Raw genomic sequence first — 23,978 nt, 5'->3', positions numbered from 1 at the left:
CTGTTTCTGTCAGGTCAGGTCTGTATCCGCCTGTTGTTGCCTGCTGCCAGGGCGGAGTAGTGAAAACAAGCTCTGCTAAATGCAGTTAAACTGTAGGTGTGGTGGTCGTCGGTCTCTGCTTGCAGTAACCTCTCCAGGTTGCAACACACAGGCACAGACTGTGGCTGGGTCCGCGCCAGCTCAGATTAGGAGATCTGATCTACTTGGTTGCAGGGTTTTCTGATGCATTAAGTGGAAAGAGATACAAGACCTGTGGCTGGTGCTTTTAGTTCCTTTTAAACAGGGGTGAGGTGAAAAGGACACTGGTGCTGCAGGATAATTGATCTGTCTGTAGGCAGACAACTGATGAGCAGTGATTTAAGTCATTTATCAGGCAGAAATACAAGTTTTTTTGTGGTTGCAGCTCCTCAGATGTGAGGATTTGCTGCTTTTCTGCTGTTTTGTATCATTGTTAGCTGAATATATTTTGGTTTAGATGTTGGACTTGTGCTTTGGAAACTTAAGATTGACATTTTCTTGAGTTAAAGATCCAAATGCCAATTTGACTGCGCTAAAACCACTTAGTTGGAGCCGTTGCATAAACTAATGATGCAAATAACATGGGTGCAGAGGCAAAAATTAGGGAGTACTGCAGTGGGTTAAGGCTCTGTGTAGTTAGTTGTAAAAAAAATCAGGTGTTCTTCAAGGACAGGGCAAAGAGTCACTTAGCTCACTCAGTGTAAAAGTCCCTAGTACAGGCAGACAGTCCAAAAATGCATCCGCACTCCCACTGTAGCTAAAAATCTTCTATTAATACATGGATAACGAACACGTTTCGACAAGAGAGTCTTCATCAGGGTGTAAAATGCATTGGAAACAGGTGTGCAGTTTAAGAGCTCATGTGAGGGTCATATTGGCATATTGGTATAGCCCTACTAGACAAAAAAAAAAAAAACAACACTGACAGAAATTGAAAATGAAAATGACATAAATGTATATTTTGAGTAAGAAAACAGGTTAAATGCCGAATAAATAGAAAGGAAACAGCAGTGAAATAAATAAGAATTGTTATATATTGTGACAAACCTGCACATAAAGTGGCAGAAACTAAAAATTATGGAGACTGATGGAATGATAAATGATGGAGACTCTGGTCGAAACGTTTTGGTCATCCATGTATTAGTAGGATTTCTAGTGCCTCAGACTGCCTGTACCATGGACTTTTACGCTGAGTAAGCTGGCGAATTTGGTTTTTAACTTTAAGTAACGAGGGTGTCGGTTTTGTTTTAACATTTAGGGGGACACACGGAGGGTTGGGGGTCCTCTGGCAAGAAATTCTTAGCTTCAAACACCTAATTTCCTGCATTGTGATGAATCTTTATGCACCAATATGTGCATTTTCTGCATCAATTTAGGGTGTAAATGTCTTTAATATTGTCAAAAGGAAAGTCCTCTGCTACTTTCATGATTTTATTAAAGGGGACACATGCACATGGTGTAAATATTGAGGGAGGTGTGACCCCTGTGCCCCTTGAAATCTACGCTTATGGCAACTATTGACTGTTTTTAATTTCGATAAATGGTTTTGTGCCTCAGATTTATTCAATGACTGGTACAAAACGCAAATATATGATCAATTTATTGTTATATATGACAAACAAAGCATCAAGTCCTCACATATGAGAAGCATGAACGAGTGTATGTTTGGCAGTTTTGCATTAATCAAAAAATTGTTGCAGCTCTATAATAAACCCTACTAATTTCACTTTTTAAATCCAGTGTACTCAACGTTTTCAGCTTGATATAAAACTGTGAGACAGATGGATTCATGTGATGTAAAAGTGAGAGTAACTCCTGTTAACATTCTCCCAGAATATGAGATTTGTTTGGGTGAAAACATAAATCAGTTCTTGCTGAATGTTGCTGTTTCCCCTCTGCAGCTACTCACTGCCATCATAGAGCTGACAGACAAATCAATTGAATATCTAACTGTACTTTTAGGAGACAGAGACTGTTGTGGAAATACAACACACTGGAGCCTCTTTCACAATTTACTAGGCCAATAAAATCGTCTCAGCTGTGGCCAAGGATGTGTGCCAACATGTCAGGATGTTTCGCTTCAGCAGCGGCAGATTCATTAAAACGCTGTTCACAGGATTTAATAATTCAAGGGCAAATGCCAAACGGTGGAGCTGTTGTGGCATTTAAGCTTGCAGGCCTACTTAAGGAGTCGCCTCATGCATGAATAAAAAGAGGAAACTGTGGTCTGCAGCGGTGTGTGTGAACACAGGCCAAGAATATGGTGAAGATCAGAAGATGCATGCAAACAAATATGGAAACACTCTGAATAATCGTTGAGTGTTTGATAGTTGTAAAAAGAGAGATACATCATCTCTGCTGGTGAACCGCAAACACACATCTAATCAGATCGTTCTTTGAACTGTGTGCTTTGGATCCCAGGGTTTCTGAGTCGAGCTTTTTTTCGTTAGTGATCTTTGATTTGCTCAGCAGGGTCGTTCACCTTCGTCACCAAACTGAGATTTCTGCGCTGTAGTTTGTTCTGGTAACCTGACCTGAAGCGCTCGGGCTGCCAGCTCTGCACGACACAGTCCAGCAGTTCAACAGGAGGAGGCTGCTACACAAAGACTAGAGAGAAGGGCTGCACTGAAGGGTCTCTCCTCTTTCTTTCTTTCTTTCTTTCATCATCCTCTCCACTTTGCCCTTCTTTCTTCTGTCGATCTGCCCCTAATTCTTTCCTTCCTTCCTTCCTTCCTTCCTTCCTTCATTCAAACATGTTCCTTCTACTTCTTTATATCCTTTTGTCCATTGTCCTACCCTTTGTTTTTGTTTCTCACTTTTGTCATTCTGTCCTTCCCCTAATTCTTCCTTCCTTCCTTCCTTCATTCTTACTTTCTGTCTTTCATTCTACCATGTTCCTTTTACTTCTTTATTTCCTTTTGTCCATCGTCCTGTCCTTTGTTTTATTTCTCACTTTTGTCATTCTGTCCTTCCCCTAATTCTTCCTTCCTTCCTTCCTTCATTCTTACTTTCTGTCTTTCATTCTACCATGTTCCTTTTACTTCTTTATTTCCTTTTGTCCATCGTCCTGTCCTTTGTTTTATTTCTCACTTTTGTCATTCTGTCCTTCCCCTGATTCCTTCCTTCTTTCCTTCCTTCCTACTTTCTGTCCTTCATTCTATCATGTTCCTTCTACTTCTTTATTTCCTTTTGTCCATCATCCTGTCCTTTGTTTGTTTCTCACCTTTGTCATTCTGTCCCTCCCCTGATTCTTTCCTTCCTTCCTTCCTTCCTTCATTCTTACTTTTTGTCCTTCATTCTACTTCTTTATTTCCTTTTGTCCATCATCCTGTCCTTCCTTTGTTTCTCACTTTTGTTATTCTGCCCTTCCCCTGATTCCTTCCTTCCTTGCTTCTTACTTTCTGTCCTTCATTCTATCATGTTCCTTCTACTTTTTTATTTCCTTTTGTCCATTGTCCTGTCCTTTTGTTTGTTTGTTTCTCACTTTTGTCATTCTGCCCTTCCCCTGATTCTTTCCTTCCTTCCTGCCTTCCTCCCTTCCTTCATTCTTACTTTCTGTCCTTCATTCTACTTCTTTATTTCCTTTTGTCCATCGTCCTGTCTTTTGTTTGTTTGTTTCTCACTTTTTTCACTCCGTCCTTTCCTTCCCTCCTCCCTTCCTTCATTTTTACTTTCTGTCCTTCATTGTATCGTTTAACTTTTTTCTTTGTTCTTTCCTTTTGTCCATCATCCTGTCCTTTGTTTGTCTGTTTCTCAATTTTGTCCTTCTGTCCTTCCCTCATACTTTCCCTTCTTTTCCTGCTCCCATCCTTCCTTCATTTCTTGCTTTCTTTAATCCGTCCTTTATCTTTACGCCTTTGTGGCAGCAACAGCCAGAGGCTTTATTTTGTCAGGTTGTCTGTCTGTCATTACTTGTGTTCGTCTGCCCATACATCCTGGTATGTCCGTCCCAGTCTAGTGAACACATTATCTCAAGAACCGCTTTAGGGCATTTTTTAAAATTTGGCACAAACGTCCACTTGGACTCAAGGATGAACTAATCAGAAGGTCAAAGGTCATTGTGACCTCACAAACCCTGTATACATTACAATTAGATGTTATTATGTAGCTGATATTTTGAAACTTACGCTTCAACAAGCCTGTGGTTCACGTGGTTGGGTTTAGGCACAAACACCACTTGGTTGTGGATAGGAAAAGTTGTGACGATTTGGTTTAAAGTACCCACTTTTGGGGGCACAAGCCCGGCTGGAAACACATCAATGTCTTGCGAAAAAAACATCTGCTTGTCATGGTATTTTCCCCACAGGAAGAACAGTGACAGGTTTCTACAAAACACACACATTTGGTGCCTAAACACAGCAATGACTCACGAAATTACAACCGTTGTTGTTTTTTGTTGATCTCTAACAGTGGTCTTTGGCTTGGCAGGCGTCTCACTTTGCTACGTCACTTCAGAAACGTTGAAATGATGTGTATGACATGTTTAAATTTGTCATATTTTTCGTTTGCAGAAATGTACATAACATTTTCTTCTAAAGAGACAGAGCTGGTCTGTCCTTCTATATTCCTTCTTTCCCTCTTTTATGTCTTGAAACCTGTCTGTCCTTCCCTATTTTCCTCTCTTTACCCTTTCTTTCATCTTCCCTTCTGTCCATCTTCCTTGCCTTGTCTGTTTTTTTTCTTTCCTTAATCCATCAGTCTTTGCTCCCTTCCTTTATTCTGTCTGTTCCCTCTACCTTCCTTTCTTTCTTTATTACTTTTGTCTTTCCCGTTTTTCTTTTACCCTTTCTCCATCATCCCCCCTTCCTTCTTTCTTTATTCCTTTCCCCCATTTCTTCAATCCTCATCTTTTTCTGTATTTATTTTCTTCCTTCCTTCTCCATCAATCCCTGTTTTCTTTCTTTCCTTCTGTATTTCATTTTCTCTTCCCTTTATTCTCCTCATTCCTTATTGTCTTGTTGTTCTGTCCTTCCCTCTATCTCTACTCTTTTACCCTTTTCTGTCTTTTTTCCTTCTCTTCCACCAATCTCTGTTTCCTTATTTTCTTTCTTTTATCATTCTGTCTTTTCCTCATTATTTCCCATCTGTCTTTCCTCCTTACATCTTCCTAACTTCTTCCCTTCCTTCATTACTTTCTTCCATCATTGCTTCCTTTCTTTCTTTTATTGTCGTGCCCCTCCTTTCTCTCTCTTTTTTCATTCATTACTTAGCTTACAGAGTGCCCTGCCCTAACTCCCCCGGTTCCCCCTCTCTCTCTTTCTTTCCCTATAAGCCTGTTCATTAGTAGCATTTGATTCACTAATGACATCATCTGTGAAATCTGTTTGCACTGGCTCCACTTTTTTTCCCCTCATTTCCTGCGTTGAGTGGTCTAATTTCCCAGCACCACTCTTCTGTCTCTTTTCTCCAGCGCCAGTGTGTGTGAACACTGTTGTCAGGCGACCTGCGCTCTAACATTCGCAGCAATCAGCTGTCTCTCTGACCTGCACATCTACTGTCAGGGCTCTCAACATGCAGCAGGAGACATGCTGTAAACATCTGACCACAGATCCACATCCAGCTAATCAGCTTGTCATAATCCTCCCATGTGTTTCTCCAGCACAGATACAACTCCCAACATTAAGTTTTTATCAGTTGTTTGGTATGAAGTCGTCAGAGTGTCCTCGGATCAGGCGGCGGCTGCTGGTTTTATTACTCAGACTTCAGATCGTTTGGTACTTTCTTTCTGACTAACCCGCCCGGCAACAATGATTCTACATGTGACCATATAAACACGTCACAAGAGAATTAGGTTAAATGTGCCGTTAACGATCTTGTCTGAACCAGGATTAGCTATATTTTCCATTTCTGTAATCCATACAAACGCTGACTGTGTTAAACCTCTGCCAGTGCTTGGTAACTGTCTGGTAACTTTCTTCACATTGTCTCTTTTTTGTCAATTCAGCTTTGATTCAAATCAGTTTTCAATCTGGCAAATATACCTTAACTTTGCGCAAACTATTAATGTCCACTTATTTAGAAAACAGAAGTATTCCTGGAAGAATTATTTAAATCCTTCAACACATGGAAAATAAGCAATATCACAATGTAACACATACTCCAGAAAGTATAAGCCCTTTATGAAAACATGATAAGTAAATATACCTTTGGGCAATACACCCAAAAATGAGAAATACATATTTGGAGTTTTGCTGATGTCTGACTTCTCACCAGCTCGTAGTACTCAAAGCACCAAAAAAAAAAAAAAATATATATATATATGAGAAAAACTCAACAGCAATGTCTAACGACATTAGAATTTCACATCGTGTGGATGTTAACATTAGGATGTTTGGCAGATGATAGGGTTTTGTTCTTCATACCTGACAAATGAATGTTGTAAGGTATGAAGGCAAATGTGGCTTAAAGGTAGTCGTCCACGAATTGGAAGATCGGTGGTTCGATCTTGGCTTCTCCACTCTGCATATCGAAGTATCCTTGGGCAAAATACTAAACCCCAAATTGCTCCTGATGGCTGTTCCATCAGCGTGTGAGTGTGTGTGAATGGTTACTGAGTAGCAGGTGGCACCTTGTATGATAGACTCGGCCACCAGTGTGTGAATGTGTGTGTGAATGGGTGAATGTGACATGTAGTGTAAAAGTGCTTTGAGTGGTCGGAAGACTAGAAAAGCGCTGTACAAGTGCAGTCCAATTACCATTGGCATGATGTGTGGAAGATAGTGGGTTTTGGTTACTTAATAACACAACATAAACCAACAAAGTGGCTCAGAGGTAGAGCGGATCATCCACTAATCGGAAGATCCGTGGTTCGATCTTGGCTCCTCCAGTCTGCATGTTTAAGTATCCTTGGGCAAGATACTGAACCCCAAATTGCTCCAGATGGCTGTTCCATCTGTGTGTGAGTGTGTGTGAATGGTTACTGAGTAGCAGGTGGCACCATGTACGGTAGCCTCGGCTACCACTGTATGACTGTGTGTGAGTGAATGGCGCTTTGAATAGTTGGAAGACCAGAGAAGTGCGATACAGTCACCATTTAATGTCACAAGGACATTGGCATTAGACACTTGGAAGACGTTGGATACGGGTCCATGTCATTGGTTCGACAACCCATTGGTCCGACAACCCATTAGTCCCACTGTCTGTGGTGCTGAACGGCTTGCGACGGGCGTATAGTGCGCCGTGACCGGCTTGAGGCGGAGCAGGCTCACAGCTTGTTTGTCACTTTCTTTTTCATTTTAACCCACACCATGATCTTTTCCTGACCCTAACCAAGTGGTTTTTGTGCCTAAACCTAACCAGACCTTAACCACAGGGCATCATGATGATTTCGGAACGGACTTCAGAACAATGAGTTTAATATGGTCGGAACAATGGGATGTCGAACCAATGGGCTGTTCCCCTTGGATACTTACTTACGTTACTTAATAACACTACATCAACCAACAAAGTATTGTCGTCATTTGTCGTCAGTATTCTACGTCAAATTGACCTTAGCATTATATGTTGTCCAGGCATTGAATCTTGGTCACAACCTAAAGTAAACCAAATATCACCGTCTAATGGCGTTGATATTTGGTTTTGGTCTACTCATGGACGAGAGGCTTATGCTCGTAAAAGTGTGAGATGTAAACTAAATGGCATCCTCTTCGGTTTAGCTGTAACGTTAGCTAGCTCAGTGGTGCTAGGTGAGCTAGCAGTAGATGCACACTTCCTACTGTGCAGTGATACGGTTGGCAGGTGTAGTCTGGTACTCATATCTAAGATTGTCTTTGTTAATCTAGCTTTTTATATCTTAGAACGGCTTATTTCGAGTGGTATACTGTTACATATTATCATAAGTTATGTAGTAAGTTATGTAGTGTCAGGGAGGAGTTATTTTCACAGTAACTGTAAATACTGTTATCTTGAAGTTCAGTGGAATGAAAGTAGACAGTGGAAGCCCCTGAATTTAGCCACTTAACATCTAGTTTTTCCCATTTATTTCCACTTAAGTAACTGTAAGGTTTTATATGTTTACAGAGAGGGAAATATTTAAAACCAGTCTCCACTCCTGCACAATTTAAAATAAAGTGTTGTGGGTTTGAACATAATCTAGCTGCACAGCATGAGTTTGTAATGAGTGACCCACTGGCAGGTCATTGTAGGTTAATGAGGCTACAATAACATACAATATTTCCCTGTTAGCTGTTTATTTGCCAAACAAAAAATGTAAAAACTTGCTAATAAATGTGTCTATGTGGACACAGTAATACACTAGCTTTGATAGGATATATAGCGTCTGTAAAAAAATCATGAATAGGACTCTACATCACCACTGCACGATGCTATGTGTCCTCTGTGGGACACCATCACCAGCAGGGCTTCATCTCTCAGGCAGTTTTGACTTGTATGTGATTTGTCTTGTAATTCGGCTTGAAGCAGCAGACGTGTTCATCTCCCAGACGAGCTTCATATTTAATTCAGTGGGCCGAGCCTCGAAGTGCCGTCTGTTATTTTTGTCTTATTATCCTCTGAGTAACCTTTTTTTTTCTTGTAGCTTTTAATATTAAGTCAATGATGATACTCGGAGATTACCAAGGGATACATGATTTAGGAATGAGGTCTTAACTATGAATAGTAGTAAAACTTCTTTGATGTGTAGTGTGGCTGGGGTGAGAGGCTCGGGGGAAATTTAGGTTACGGTAGAAGAAACTACAGTGCTTGTTTAATTTTGAAGCTAGATGAGAGTAACTAATCTAACACTTCCTTTTGAGTTCATGGCCGGACTCTGTCGTCTAAGTTCTCTGTGCTCCTGTCAGAAAAGACACTGACAGCTGCATTGATTAATAGAAGTGATAAATATAAGCTTGTAGTCCCGTAAGTGTCTTGCACAGTGGAGAAATGTGCATCTTTGCTCTAAAAAAAAAAATCACAATTCCAGCATGTTTGTGTGTTTCTTGAATGTCTGTAATGTTTTCATTGAATGTTTCATAAACTTAGAGGATAGAAATTTGTCTCCAAGTCCCTCTGTGTCCCGTCACACCATACAGGTTAGATTCAGTCGAGCGGTGTCTCATATATCCATTATCTCCATACTTGTGTAATTTGTACACAGATGACTTGCACAGGCAGTAAATTGCTTGTGAAATGAGTTGTGTTTTTGGTAATTAAACAGTATAATCAACAATTTCTTGCATGCAGAGGAGTTAGGTAATTAGACATCTAATTAGCAGCCTAATTAGATGCAGAGAGGATGGAAAATTATGTTTCTTAATTGCAGTTAAGTGGAGATGCTCTTGAAGTGAGCGGTGAGGTCAAACATAATTTTACAGAAGATTTGATGGACAGCAGAGAAGAGTTGACAATTATGTACTGAAGTCGGCGTGCTTATAGAACTTCACATATACTCAAGGCCTTTCTGTTCTTGTTAACTGTAGGCTGTACGCAAACACACAGTCAAATAATGATGTGAGGAAGATGTTTTAGTTTGTGGCAGCTTTATGTACAAACGGTATAATAAAGTAATTATAATAAAACTTTATTTACAGTAACTTTAATATTTAAAACGCAGACTTTAAGTTGTGGAATAAGCAGTTGCTGCCCGGTTAGCAGAGAGTATGTGAGTAAATACGTGAACCTCAAGGTGCTTGACAGGTGGATATCAAATACAGTGGGCCTATCATAAAATACAATAAGAATTTCAGGAAATAGGCAAACAAATAGAAAGAAATATGACAAGAACAATATGAAACCACTGGAGTAATACATTTTACTGTGTATTTTAACCTCCTGTCAACACCAGACGTGGTAATGTGTTGACATCTGCTGCTTGGGAGCACCTCCATTTTAGCAAATGTCTGACCAGATTTCTAACATGAACATGGAATGTGAAAGACTGCCAGGGCTGGGAAAAAGAGACTTTGTTCCACAGCAGTGTGCCTAAGATCAGCAGCTATTTACAGAGTAGTGTTTATAGAGTGCTGTAGGGATGACGTTTCTTTTAAGCTGACGTGAAAGTTGCCTGGTTGCCTCGTCAAAAGCCAGTGTGATTTTATCAATTGGATTTTGGATTATTACAGAAATAAGCTCTGTGGTAAACAAGTTTATGATACACATTTTGTTCAGCAAATTAATCTTCACAGTTTTTAAACATAATTGCAATCGCCAGAAGTAAAAAGCTTAAGTTAGGCTATAAATGAAGTACACTACGAACACATGACTTAACATCGCTACCACAAGCACGGTGACATTCTGTAGTCTCATTCAGCCACTTGTTAGCAACCGCTGTTTTTTAAACACCTGAAGGCTTCAAAAAATTCAGGAGTGGGGTATTTACTGAAGTCTCTTAAGCTTGTGTTAGCCACAGACCTTATTTCAGGCATCCACCAAAAACCCATATATGTATATTAAGTGAAGGAGGTCAAGTATCTCAGGGTCTTGTTCATGAGTAGTGCAGCTGAAGGGTATCTGGGCTCAGCCTTAGCATCTAAAGGGGTCAGTTGAGGTGGTTCGGGGACCTGATTAGGATGCCTCCTGGGTGTCTCTTGTTAGAGGTGTTCTGGGCACATCCAACTGGTGAAAGGCCCCCGGGCAGACCCACTGAAGGGATTATATATCTCATCTGGCCTGGGAATGCCTCAGGATCCCCCAGGAGGAGCTGGAACGCGTTGGTATGGTATATATATGTAATATATAATATTTATAATAAAATATATTTTTATATTATATGACATAAGTGAAAAGATATGTTTTAATTCATGTTGATAAATCAGATTCCAGACCATCAAAGAGAAATATGATGTGCTTCAGTAACCCTTTGTAAAGAATCTAATAAAGCTGTGTGCCTGTCCCTTTAAGAGGACTTCGCATTGTGGGTAGACTGTTGCTATGCTGTTGTCAAGCTAGCTCATTGAAAGCTATCTCTGTAAGCTAAAAACGATATTAGCATACATTTTGTTATGCTTTTGACAAGATAAATGCATGGTTTCTACCCTCCTGTGAAAAATTGGTCGACGTCACTACGGTAGGATGGTTTAACTTAAGAAACAAGGTATGTTCGTTTGTGTTAATGTGCTCTTAGCATGTCTCTGGGCGCTCAGATTGAAGCGCCAATGTGCGTATCTAGCTAACGTTAGCTTTATATTTGCTTACACTGAGGTAAAATGACCTTTTCGTTCGTGAGTAAAAGCGTCCTTTAACCTCCTCATCACGTCAATAGACAGTAAATGTTTATCAGCTACAAGCCATGTCAATTTTAATTTTATCCAGAGTTTACAGATTTGTTGTCGGTGTGTGTTTTGATGTTGGGAACATTAGCGAACAGTTAACATTAGCTATTTACACAGGTGGAAGGAAAGTCAAGTTTATTTATATAGCACACTTTAGCAACAAGGCAATCCAAAGTGCTGACAGGGTGCAAAACAAACGCGTTATAAAATGATATTTAAAAACAATTCATGCAAGAATTAGTGAATACAATATAAAAAGTTAAAATATACTAAGACAGATATAATATACAAGCATAAAAGTTACAGGTGTAAAGCCAGGTATAAAATTGAAAAATACAAGACAGCTATTAAATACAAGAATGATACTGACAGGTGTAAAGCCAGGCATAAAATATAAGAATAAAACTTACAGGTATAAAATACAAGAATAAAACTTACAGGCTTATAGCCAGATATAAGTACAAGAATACAAGACAGCTGTAAAATACAGGGATGAAAGTTACAGGTATAAAATACAAGAATAAAAGTTACAGTGTAGTGTAAGGAATGAATAAATATTTGATTTAATAAAAGGCATCAGCAAACAGAAAAGTCTTCAGCCTTAAAGGAGGAGTACTCAGATCCTGTACTTACAGGGACCGTTCACCACAAAATCAAAAACATATTTTTCCTCTTATAGTGCTATTTATCAGTCTAGATAGTTTTTGTGTGAGTTGCTGAGTGTTGGAGAAATCAGCTGTAGAGATGTCTGCCTTCTCTCATATATAACAGAACTGGATGGCACTCAGCTTGTGATGCTCAAAGTGGCAAAAAAATAAATAAAAAATACATTTGAAAAACTCAACAGCAATGTCTCTTTCCAGAAATCATGACCTGCATTTCCTGCATGAAAAATTACCCAAATCTTCCACATCACTGGGCCAAGGGAGCAAGCTCTCGAGAGACTTTGTGGTTGAGCATTTGACTTCCGCCAGCTGAGTCAGCTACTTCCAGTTTAGCCCTCCACTAACTTGAATGGTGATAAAATGATGAAAGAAATGTTCCCAATAGTGAAATGTGTCATTGTGATCTTCAAGATGTATTAAGTACATCTTAGTATTAAGAAAATGCACTTAGTTACTTTCCACCACAGGCTATTTAAGCATCCATCAGACACAGAACAACATTAGCATTCGTTAGGAGTTGTGTTTCTGTCCATTGGATGAATTTAGGTCTAATATTCACTTTATTTTATCTCTGTTTTGCACTTCAATGACTCCTGAGGAAAATGTCTGTCAGTTTAGCTGCTAAATGCTCCACTGTGTTGCCCTGCTGGATGTTAGCACTGCCTGTCTGCTGTTTGGTAGCTGTAGTCTGTGAAGATAACACAGTAATATCATCGTTCATCTATAGTACTTCCTCTGTAGCGGTGCACTGCGGACATGTTTGTGTGTGAATCCTTGAAACGTTCATGCTGCTCCCCGGGAGAGGCTGAAAATGAGGTCACTCTCACCTGAACCTGGTCAGAAGCTTTTTATAAATCCTCCAGCTACACCGACCTTTAATAAAGCGGCACAGAACAAAGCGTCATCCTTCTATTTCATTTTTCTCTTTTCGCCTTCCATTCTCCCATCTGTCCATCTTGCTGTTGCGCCTCTTTGATGACAGCCACTCTCATCTGCTTTTATGTATTCACGGGCTGTTTTTACCTCCCACTCGGCAGTGTTAAAGCTCCTTGCGGGGGAAACCCATTAATTACTGAGGATTTTATAGACTGTATTTTGTTTTGATGAGTGCATATCCCATTTTGCACTGTTAGCACTGACACGGTGACCTGAATAAGAAAGTAGCATTTACATTTTAATCATTTGGCTGATAGTTTTCCTCAGACTGGCTTAAACGTGAGTGCAATGGAAGAACACAGTTTAATTCTCAGATGAGCAGTGTTGCAGCAGGATTACAGTGCAGCAGCACAGCAGAGCGGTGGTGTACACGGCTTTTAGACTTTTCAGACATTGCATGAATATAGAGGTAGGACACTTTAATCCAGGCTGCCGAGGCTCAGGAGGCTGAGTGAGTTGTTCGTTAATCTCATGGTTGTTTTTTTGATTCCCAGGCTGCTCCTTGTCTTCACATGTCAAAGTGTCCTTGAGCAAGACATTGAGCCCTAAATTGCTCCCAGTGGCAAAGCCATGGTGTGTGAGTGGGTGTAAGAGCGACACAAATTGTAAAGGGCTTTGTTCACTAAGGCAGGAAAATGCTAAGTCTTTTTACCATTAGTTGATCAGCAGGAATTTAACCAGTTTTGTTCCACTGTCTTACATCAGTTTAAAGCAAATATCTTTGTGGAGCATGCAATATCATTTTTTAACCATAAAAACAGCTGTTTGTTGGTTTCAGCTAATAATTATTGTCATTGTGATGTGGTATATGAGCTGACTTCATCATCAAAAGGTGGAGGGGATGGTGGATGGTGTGACACCTAAACTGCAGACAACTGATGAAGACCAATAAACAAAAAAAAAATATATGTGATTTAGCAACCCATCATTTTGAGGCAACAAACGTGGGTGTATTGTGGTGACCTGTTGATGTGTTTCCAGCGTGGATAGTGCCATGAAAAGCGGTTGTGTTTAACTGAGATATTGCTGCTTTATTATTATTTTATTATTTTAAGCCATAACATGTTTTCCTGACCATGGCCAAGTGGTTTTTGTGTCTAAACCTAACCACACACAGCATTATTGACCTGTAACATTTCAGTGTATCTGCTGTATAATAATGTGCCAATGTAATTTTCCTAGTCGACCAATAGTAATCATTTAGGTCCAATAGTCGACTAGTCGCCTGCATGTTTACGATATTAATTTGATGATTAAATGATATATTTTGGTGGTTTGAGTTGAAGGTGTGAGAAAGAATAGTATCAGTAACATTGTTAACACTGTGCTACATTACAGAGAAATATAAAACTGTACTAATGAACCTTCATTAATATAGGCCTATATTTTATCTACAAGTGCACGTCACACACTGAGCGAGCCGCCTGTTAATGACGCTGTGGGCTAATGGGCATGTAGCTACTTCCATGTTTCAGATGATACGTCATGTTTGTAGTCGACCAATGAAGATGAGTTTACATATCACCTTGGGTTCGTCCTTCACCTTCTCAAAATGATACCACACTTTGGATTTCCTGCCCGACATGTTATTAACTAGCCTGTGGAATAACCGCAGGTACCAGCCCTGGAAATTAACCTGACTCCTGTCTGACTGCTGAGCATGGACACTTCCTGTGTCTGTCCTTTCAAATTAAATTCCCACATGGTCCAGTCATACGTTTTTTTTTTGTTTGTTTGTTTTTCTGCGACTAAGTGACCAATGAAATCTTGCCAACCAGTGACCTTTCTGGTCGACTAACGTTTGGTTGACTATTAGGGGGCTGCCCTACAAATGTAACATATCCGTGATTTGCAGAAACGTACAATGCCAACAAGGTGACGTCTTCACTTCTTGTTTGGTCCAACCAAAAGTCCAAAATTTAAAGATATTCAATTTACACTGATATAAAACAATGAAGCGCAACTAAATTTCCTGTTTGGGAAGCTATAGTCTCTATATACAGACTCTACATTCAGTGAATGTAGAGTCTGTAGGCAAACCCCGGAGATCTTGCCTCCGGAAGAAGAGCGGAAGAGCCCTGGTTTCCAGTGCTAGGCTGTTTGTAGTCCGCGTGATATTGATCAATCACGTTTGAGCCGGCTGCAGTTGTTGCCAGGTTAAACAGTCCGTGCGGTGAACTAACGAGGTGGAACATAATTGCCGTCACTACAAACTCTGAATCCATCGCAATGTTTCAGCATATTTGTTTATATATAAATGGAAGTTGGAAACGGAAATTCACCTCCTCCGCCCAAATCAAACCGGAATGCCAAAAAATTGGGGTTCTACCCCCAGAGGCTGTATCGCCGTCTGCCAGAAGTCAGACACCGAATACAGCCGATGGGTTCCGAGAATGGGGAAGCTAGAACTGGAGAATGTTCAATGTTTTTGCTTGTAATCAATTATCAAAATAGTTTTAAGATTAATTTTCCCTTGAATGAATCGTTTCAGATTTAGCAGTTTGACAGACACAAAAAACTTCCTAGCATTTTTCACGTCTTTCAACCCAATGTCTAGTATCATTAGATATTGGATTGTTCACCAAACAACTAAAGAAATTTGAACCTTGAGCTCTTGGAAAAGCTGATGGACTTTTCACAGAATTTTGTCAATCAAACATTTAATTTAAAAAATAAAAAAAGAGAAGATTCATCACTGGTGAAAATAAAATATGCGTTAGATGCAGTCCTAATAAAAAATACTATATAAGCCATCATATCTGATCAATATTTTTGTCCCTGCCTCCGTTAAACGTTTAATTGGTCTTTGCTAAGAAAGATTTTTGACCTGAAAGTCTGTGAAATGTATTCAGAGCCAAGAGGGAAATTTTCAAAATGAAGTGCTGTTTTGTTTTCTGAGCGACTAATTAAGACAGACAGTTAAAAAACAACCTTCCCTTTATGATTATGTTGCATGTGGCATGCAGCCATTTCATGGTAATAATAGATGTGGCAGCAGAATAGTGTGTTGACAGTGAAGGAGTGGAATGTTGACACCAAAAACAACTTAAACTGCTGTTTGCACTTCTGTGTGTTTACATGAGCGACAGGGAGTAAAGTTGTTTTTGTTTGACATTTAAATGAGGTGACATTTTTAATTTTTAATAATTTATTCTTTACTTGACCTGACTTTTTGTAGTTTGTTTCTGCTGAGACACTGTTTAGATGTTAGTACCTTGTTGTTCTGGCTGATGTGAATATGTAAACATCTTGTTATGTCCCCCGCAGGTGACCCAGCCGCCGCGGGCAGAGCAGCAGGGCCAGCTGCTGGGCGGCTTCGATGAGAAGGCCTATCTGGCGGGGAAGCAGCTGAAGCCAGGGGACGACCCGTATAGAGATCATGCATTTAACCTGCAGGAGAGCGACCGCCTGGGCAGTGAGCGAGCCATCAGAGACACCCGACACTACAGGTGAGCAGGGTTAATGCCTCCGCCCAGGTACTGTCTGTCCGTCTGCTTTGATCTGCACAAATAGACTGAGGACTAATTTTGCTTGAGCTGCACATGGATTTGGAGTTGTTTGGAATAAATCTGTCTTGTACACTTAAAGGTAGTTGACCTCACTGTTGTGTGTACTCCAGGCCAGGGGTCAGCAACCGTAGATGTTGAAGGATCTGCTTCTCTCAGTTTCAAACACTGTACGATGAGTTGAGTTCCTCGCCACATGTTGAGAAAATATGTCGTAATGCAGTTGCAGCTCTACGTCTCTGTTCACACCTGGCCGGCTCTATATGCAAATACACGCCTACATCATGTCTGTTGGCAGAGACCACATGCGTTGTGGTGTACCTTATTTCACTGTGGAGCTGTGCACAGGTAATTGATTTGCTTAGCCCCCCTTCTTGCCCCGCTCCGTCTTTCTCTGTATCTGTTTATCATGAGACAAGTGCACCCTGCAGTGCTTCGTGGGTACATTTGGTAAGAGTCTGCCCGCACACACATGGTGACACTATTAGCATCACATGGAGACGATTATTAACAGAGTTAACAACAGAGTCAACTTGTTTCACTGTTGGTGTGAGATTGCTGGGACTGTTTAACAGCTGCTTCTGCTGCTGCTGGGGAAGCTTGTGCCAACCGGGCAGACATTAAACTCACCTACAGGGAGGAGAGCGGCTCTAGAGACGGTCCTTCAGCGCTGAGTCTTACCTGTGCAGCACCAAGAGATAATTGATATCCAGTGGGGAGTTGGATAAGTTCAGACATTAGGAGGTCTTTCAGGGTGGCCCAGGACACATAGGCGTGCACACTAGGGGTTTAAATCACCAGTTTCATCACAATACAATATCATATATATTCTTTGGACAACGATACGATATTTGCCTACGTTATAAAGTCTGCCATGATACGATTTCGATTCGGTGCGATTCAGGGGTTTGCAATTGATACGAGACGGTATTATCTGCCCATTTAACACAGCTGAATACAGAGGAAGCTGCCAACCCCTTTCTTTTTTGCTTTTGGAGGTAAAAGATATAACAACTCATAAATAATTGTAACCACTTTAGTGCAGTTAAGTTTACTTTATACTGACTTCACTAACACATATTACACAGCACTTGGAATAAGTCAACCTTCAGGGGTTCCAGCAAGAAAGTTCTTTCGGTAAGAAATCTTTTCATTTGAGCTCAAGCCATCATCTGTTTCCTAAAACGTCAGGTCTATCTGGTTTAAAGTACTTGAGGCAAACTTCTCCCAGCAGCCATAAAACATGGATTAACAGAAACATAATTTAACGGAAGTATAAAATTCAGTTGGATAACTGTCAACTCTCAAGGTTCACAGACATGTCAGTTGTTTTTGGCTTGTCACACGTTATTAGCTTAAGCATGGTTCTGTTGCATAAATTAGCCTCGGGGCTAGCGGACTTCTATTCATTCATAACTTAACAAATGACATTTCATTATTTACTTTTTCTTACTCACTGTTGGTTTAAGTTGCTGCATTTCCCGACAGAACAGCTCGGTTGAATTTCAGCCTGCATGCACATTTTTTCAGCCGAACGTTGTTGACACAGAGCAGCTAATGTTACTGTAGTGAGAAGTTAGCAGAATGAGATGCCCATCGCGGCAGGTAATGTTTCGTCATGTTTCATCTACATTACATCTACGTTTCATAACAGCATTTGCTTTGTCTGCTGACCCATTTTTTCGAAATTGAAAATATTTCCACGCTGCTGACTTATTCCCGAGTAAATAACATTATCCTCATCGTCTTTGTCTCAGCTGCTTGCCATCTACCTGCTGCTGTGTGATGGTGACTCAAAATAAAATCCTAGAGATGATGATATAAATCGATGTTTTCACTTTGCATCGATGATACTAGATCGTTGATCACTGAATCGATGTATCAGTCCAGATCGATGGATGGGCACACCCTCAGTGCACACTGCGGAAAGCATGCGGACACATGCAGCCTGCAAAGCAGTTGGATTTCAAGACGCATTGAGAACACATCAGGTGCATTAGAGCTGTCCACTTACAGCTAAGTCACCCAGGACAGGGCCTTTGTTGGTTGGCTTTAACGTGTTCCTCTCTGTTGATGCAGTTTGTCTGTTTGGCACAATATTGTCATGATTTTTGAGACTGTTCCTCTTTCCGTAGAAAACAATTCAGATGCACCTGTATCAGAATATTTAGCCTCTTTGGCTTTTGGATCAGCAGTTTCTTATTGCATTTGAAAACTCACATATGAAAGATTAAGAGACTTCATTTATACTGTCGCTGACTAATGTGAACTGTATTTATTTAAACAGACTGGGTAGGTTGAGAAATAAAATAACAAGAACAAATATAAGTTACTCATAATCAAAATAAAATAGATGTGTATATTTTTTGTAGCCTTATGTTTTCTTCTTTACTCGAGGGCGAGAAACAAAGGAACACTTATATTATTATTTTGTTGCAGTGAAATGTTTTACAACAACAGATTCAGTGGTGTGTAATGAATTCATCTCCATGTCTCCCGACCTGGTCTTAAAGCTCCCAGCAACAGGTAGCAGATTAAAGCAGAAGGCCAGAAATCTGTGCAATTGTTGCCTGGCAACCATATATTTCCATGTCACTAAGGCAACAATGCTGAGGCGACTCCACCGCAGGGCTCCGCGGCTAATCACAGCTGCCCAGCGTGTTTGTACCGTACATGTGATTTTTGAAGAGACAGAAGTCAAACTTGCTCTTTCTGTGTGATGATGAATGTGATAAACTCTCCTCTCTGCAGGTGTGCGTCTCTGAACTATGACACAGACCTTTCCTCCACGAGTATCATCATCACTTTCCACAATGAGGCTCGCTCCACTCTCCTTCGCACCATCAAAAGGTAATGAGGTCGAACGCAAATGGCTCGATTAGTCAGGAGCAATGACAATGACAAGTGTTTTCTGATCTCATCTCTCCTTTGTCCCTCTTAGTGTCCTGATGAGAAGTCCTCCATCTCTGATTCAAGAAATAATCTTGATCGATGACTTCAGCTCTGACCGTGAGTTTCTGTTTTGTTATTGCTGGTGAAAGCTGTGGTGAATGGTGTAGCTGCCACTGTGCACACTGAGGTTTAGTGTTCTGTGTCTCTGGGAATTGGTGGAGTTTACAGCACAAATTACATAGTAGTTTCTTGTATGGCTGATTTAGATATTTTTTAAACTCTTTAAAGTGGCTAAATTCTGTATTTTTACACCCATTTGTGTCCACAACTTAAACGTTGCATTTCCTTAGGTGGAAGTATTTGGAGACAAATCTGGAGTCATTTTCAAAATGTTTCAAACTGGCTGAAGATAAATCAAATTGAAAGCTGGTCATACTGTATGTCAGTGTTGTCTCTGAGGCTTGTTTGTTATTGCAGGTGTTGGGCTCATTCAGATTTTTTATATGTGATATCTTGAAATTTTACTATTTATAGTTAAATTAAACATTGTTTGGAATTTATTTATTTTGTTTTTCCTACTTTGTAAAGTGGCCTTGAGTACCTTGAAAGGCTCTATATAAATCCAAGTTATTATAATTATTATTATTCAAATTTTTATTGAGTTTGGTTAGGTTGGTACATGACAGTTCTACACATCAAATGAGACATTCAGTCTTGACAAACAAAAATTAAAATACAATACAAACGGGGTAATAGAGATCCGTACAAGAGGGGGTACAGCACCAGTCCCAGTCCTCCAAAAAATAATCAAAATAACAAAATAAAATTTGAAAAAATAAACACATTAAAATGAATAGTGATATATAAAGAATAATTACAAAAAATGGGTAGGGCAAGACAAAAAATAAATCACACTTCCAGGCCCCAAGTTTGGCGAAGGTTTTAAAACAGTATTAATTACTATTTACCTTAATAAAGATACATTTCCACAAAGTATAACAAAATAGGTTAGAAAATTAATACATTAAATGTGAAAAAAATTAATTCATATGGCTTATCAAAGAAATGGGTATACGAAGGAAATTTGGACTAGGCCTTGAGGAACAGCACTGGGCTTTGACGCCAGTTTGACATTGTGGCCAGTGAAATTACAACTTTCGAGACTTTTTCCCATAGTCTTACATTGTCAAAGACATATCTGTAAATGAGTAGATACATGTTTTGAGTGTCACAACCCTGCAAAATGACTTGTTTCACTCTCAGGATTTCAAAAGTCTAGAAGAGCTGCATGATTAAATCATTTTATTCCCATTCAAGTTAGTTAGTTACTTGAGGTTAGCCGCTCGGCTCATGAAAGTCCGTAGTGCGCTTCCTCTATGGGCGCAATGATACGGAAGATTCAGGTAATTTTATACAGAGGAAGTCGAAGCTTTTTGGCTTCTTGCACCGCTTAGCAACTTTCACAGGAATAAACCAGGCCACATCTCCAACACTATATACAGTCCTCTCTATACATCCATGATATGAACTGCTGTATTTCTCACATCTGGATTAACACCGTGGGTGCCAGGTGTTCAACTCTTTTCATTTTGTCTTGAATATGTGTGATGTAAATATGAAAGGAATGTTCCAGCATACGAGAAGGCCAAATGAAAGGAGAATGTGGGGCGAGGAGTATAATGTCAGGAGACAGGGGTGGCTTTGAAGATGTGTCACACTGATGTCTGATACCACAGAAACTGAATCGGGAGGTGAGAGCATCCTGAGGATTTGCTCACTCGTTATGTAACTGATCAGTGATGCTGCTGAGGGATGAAAACACACCAGCAACACAGCGACAGCAGAAATGAGCTGGAGCTGCCACCACCATGAGATGCTGCTTAGGTTTTATGTACAAAGCAAATAAGTGGTTTAATTGACCTTGACATTTAGAACACAAATCAGTTAATAGCACCGTAATGTGCGGGGTGTGTTTTTATGTAGCTGACCATAACTGTGGAATTAGAGGATAACCACATTTTCGGTAATTATCCCCCTTTGTCAAGACTTACATGAGCTCATGCTTTACACTGTCCACAGCGCTTTCTGTAATTACCACCACATGCATCTTCTGTCTGTGGGAACAGCATAGTGACCTACATTCACTGTGTACTCAGCCACTGACACACACACGCTAAATGCACACACACACACACACACCCATGGAGACACACTCGGAGGTGTCAGGGCTGGCCAGACATCTTAACAGCAGTGTCTCAGCGGCAGTAGCAGTGAGAGCTCTATTAGCTCACTAATGCCTTGTTTATGTCCTTCTGCTGCAGCCGGTTCACCTGCACACACACACACACACACACACGTTGAACTCACGGCGCTAGAGCCAACATGGCTGTCTGTTTCCTGTCCTTTTAACCTCATCCCTGTTTTGGATGTCAATTTTTTAGCATTCATTATCACATGAAACAGTTTGAAGCAGACTTTGGTTCCAGTTTGTGGCTTTTAGTTTTGACTCAGTCTGACTGTGAACAAAATAAGCCTCCCATTAGCCGACTGTTCCGTCTCCTCCAGCTCTCCTCTGCGGTCTCCTCGTGTTGCCACTTTCTAATGCTGTGTTTTATTTAAAGTCAAAGTAATCCCTGCTAAGAAAAGTCAAATAAAACTGCTGTTTAAGTTGCGGTTTGAAGGCGGGAGGCCGGTCATTACTGATGTTTTTCTTTGAGACTGCACACACAGTGAGGTGTGAGCTCTGCTCCCACAGACCAGGCTTTACATCTCAAACCATTCTGACTATTCTGCCTTTATTAGGGTGTTGTCTTTTGTTTTCAGCCCTGTCACTAGAAGAAAATGTTGGTGTTGGATGTTTTTGCAAACCACAAATGATTTACATTTCCACATTTCATACGTCTCATATCAACATCTCAAAAGTGACATAATATTTGAGCTGAGGGGATGGTGGATGGTGTGTCACCTGGGGGAAACGTCAGCCACACTGCTGACTATTGCAGACAGCTGTTCAAGACCAACACACAACAAAACTGGTTGTTTTCTTGTGAGTCATTGCTGTGATTCCATTCAGCTTTTTGGGCTCCGAATGTGGTTGTTTTGTAGAGACCCTTCAAATGGGATAGTGCCACAAACGACTGTTGTTTTTTGACAGAGACATCGTTGCTTTTCCTGCAGGGTTAACCTGCCGCCCCAAAACGGAGTATTTTAAGCCCAAACATGACCTTCTTCTAACCATAACTAAGTGGATTTTGTGCCCAAGCTTAACCACACACTCACCGCAGTGTTGTTGAAACATAAAGTTTCAGTGTATCCGCTACATAATAACATACAAGTGTAACGTGTCAGTGGTTTGCAGAAACAATACTGTTCAGCACAAGGCCAACATTTTTTCTGGTAAATGGGTTTGTTGGGTTGTTCTTACAAATTACTCCGTAAACCAAACATTCTTTTCTAACCCTCTAGTTTTGTTGTTTTTACAAAATGTTATAAAAATGCGGAAAAAGGAGAAAAAAACAAAACACAAACAAACAAAAATAAGTAAATGAATACATAAAAAGGTCTGGATTGCCCTGTGACTCAATCTCTCATCTTGTCGTTGACATGCAAACATTGTCCATTTCTCCCATTTCTCTCACCATCGCTCCTCTTTCATCTTTATCCTGAGTTTCATATTATATATTTCATTCACAATTTTCAGCCAGTCATCTTGGGTTAGTGGTTCTGCCTTGTACCATCTCTTCATGATGACCCCTTTACAGGCTGCCAACAAAATTTTCAGTTGCTATCCGTCTTCTCTTAACACCCTTAAAATGTAAATGTAAAATAAATACCATACATGATCATAGCCCAAAATTTTGATGCTAACTATATGAGCATTTACCCAAAACTACAATTTCAGGACAGAGCCAGAATACATGGGTAAGATAAAACCAAACATTCGTATAATGATTTTTAAGTCACATGATTTGTCAATGGATTGGATATGTAAAGATACAAAAATAACATCAGATACTGCTCTGATGAAGAAGAAAAAGACCTAAAATAATTTGAGAAATACAACATGGTATGCTGGATGAGAGATTTAGGTTTAAATAAAAATGGATTCTCACACCTGGTGCCTGGATAGTGTGACGTGTGTGGTTGTGCTGCTGCCGTGGTCCTGCCAGATACCTCCTGCTGCTGCTGTTATCATTAGTCATACTTCTACTGTTATTATACACATATGATTATTGTCACACATGTATACTATCAGATATTAATATATTATTATTAATTATAATATTATTACTTTCAACAATGTTGTTGTAAGCTACTGTCATTACCTGCATCTCTCTCTCTCTCTCTCTCTCTCTCTCTCTCTCTCTCTCTGTCTCATTGTGTCATACGGATTACTGTTAATTTATTATGTTGATCTGTTCTGTACGACATCTATTGCATGTCTGTCCGTCCTGGAAGAGGGATCCCTCCTCAGTTGCTCTTCCTGAGGTTTCTACTGTTTTTTTTTCCCCGTTAAAGGTTCCTTTTTTTGGGGGGAGTTTTTCCTTATCCGCTGTGAGGGTCCAAAGGACAGAGGGATGTCGTATGCTGTAAAGCCCTGTGAGGCAAATTGTGATTTGTGATATTGAGCTTTATAAATAAAACTGATTGATTGATTGATTGACACCTGGTACACATGCCATGTCTTTAACTGCTTGGAAAACACAAAGTCAGGTACTGGGTGCCTTTTTTGTGGCAGCATTCAAGAGAACAGC

General features: G+C 40.1%; 1 protein-coding gene across 1 annotated transcript in view; it reads left to right on the top strand.

Moving 5' to 3' along the window:
* The window catches only part of galnt16 (UDP-N-acetyl-alpha-D-galactosamine:polypeptide N-acetylgalactosaminyltransferase 16), a 66,203-nt gene that overhangs the window by 965 nt on the left and 41,260 nt on the right, over positions 1 to 23,978 (top strand). The window contains exons 2-4 of the mRNA XM_033643021.2: positions 16,094 to 16,275; positions 19,084 to 19,182; positions 19,274 to 19,341. Coding sequence (XP_033498912.1) covers positions 16,094 to 16,275; positions 19,084 to 19,182; positions 19,274 to 19,341 — 349 coding nt within the window. The remainder of the gene's footprint in view (positions 1 to 16,093; positions 16,276 to 19,083; positions 19,183 to 19,273; positions 19,342 to 23,978) is intronic.

The sequence above is a fragment of the Epinephelus lanceolatus genome, chromosome 15 (assembly GCF_041903045.1).
Source record: "Epinephelus lanceolatus isolate andai-2023 chromosome 15, ASM4190304v1, whole genome shotgun sequence".
Taxonomy (NCBI): Eukaryota; Metazoa; Chordata; class Actinopteri; order Perciformes; family Serranidae; genus Epinephelus; species Epinephelus lanceolatus.
Note: the sequence above shows the minus strand (reverse complement) of the source record. Positions and strands in the feature narration are given on the sequence as shown.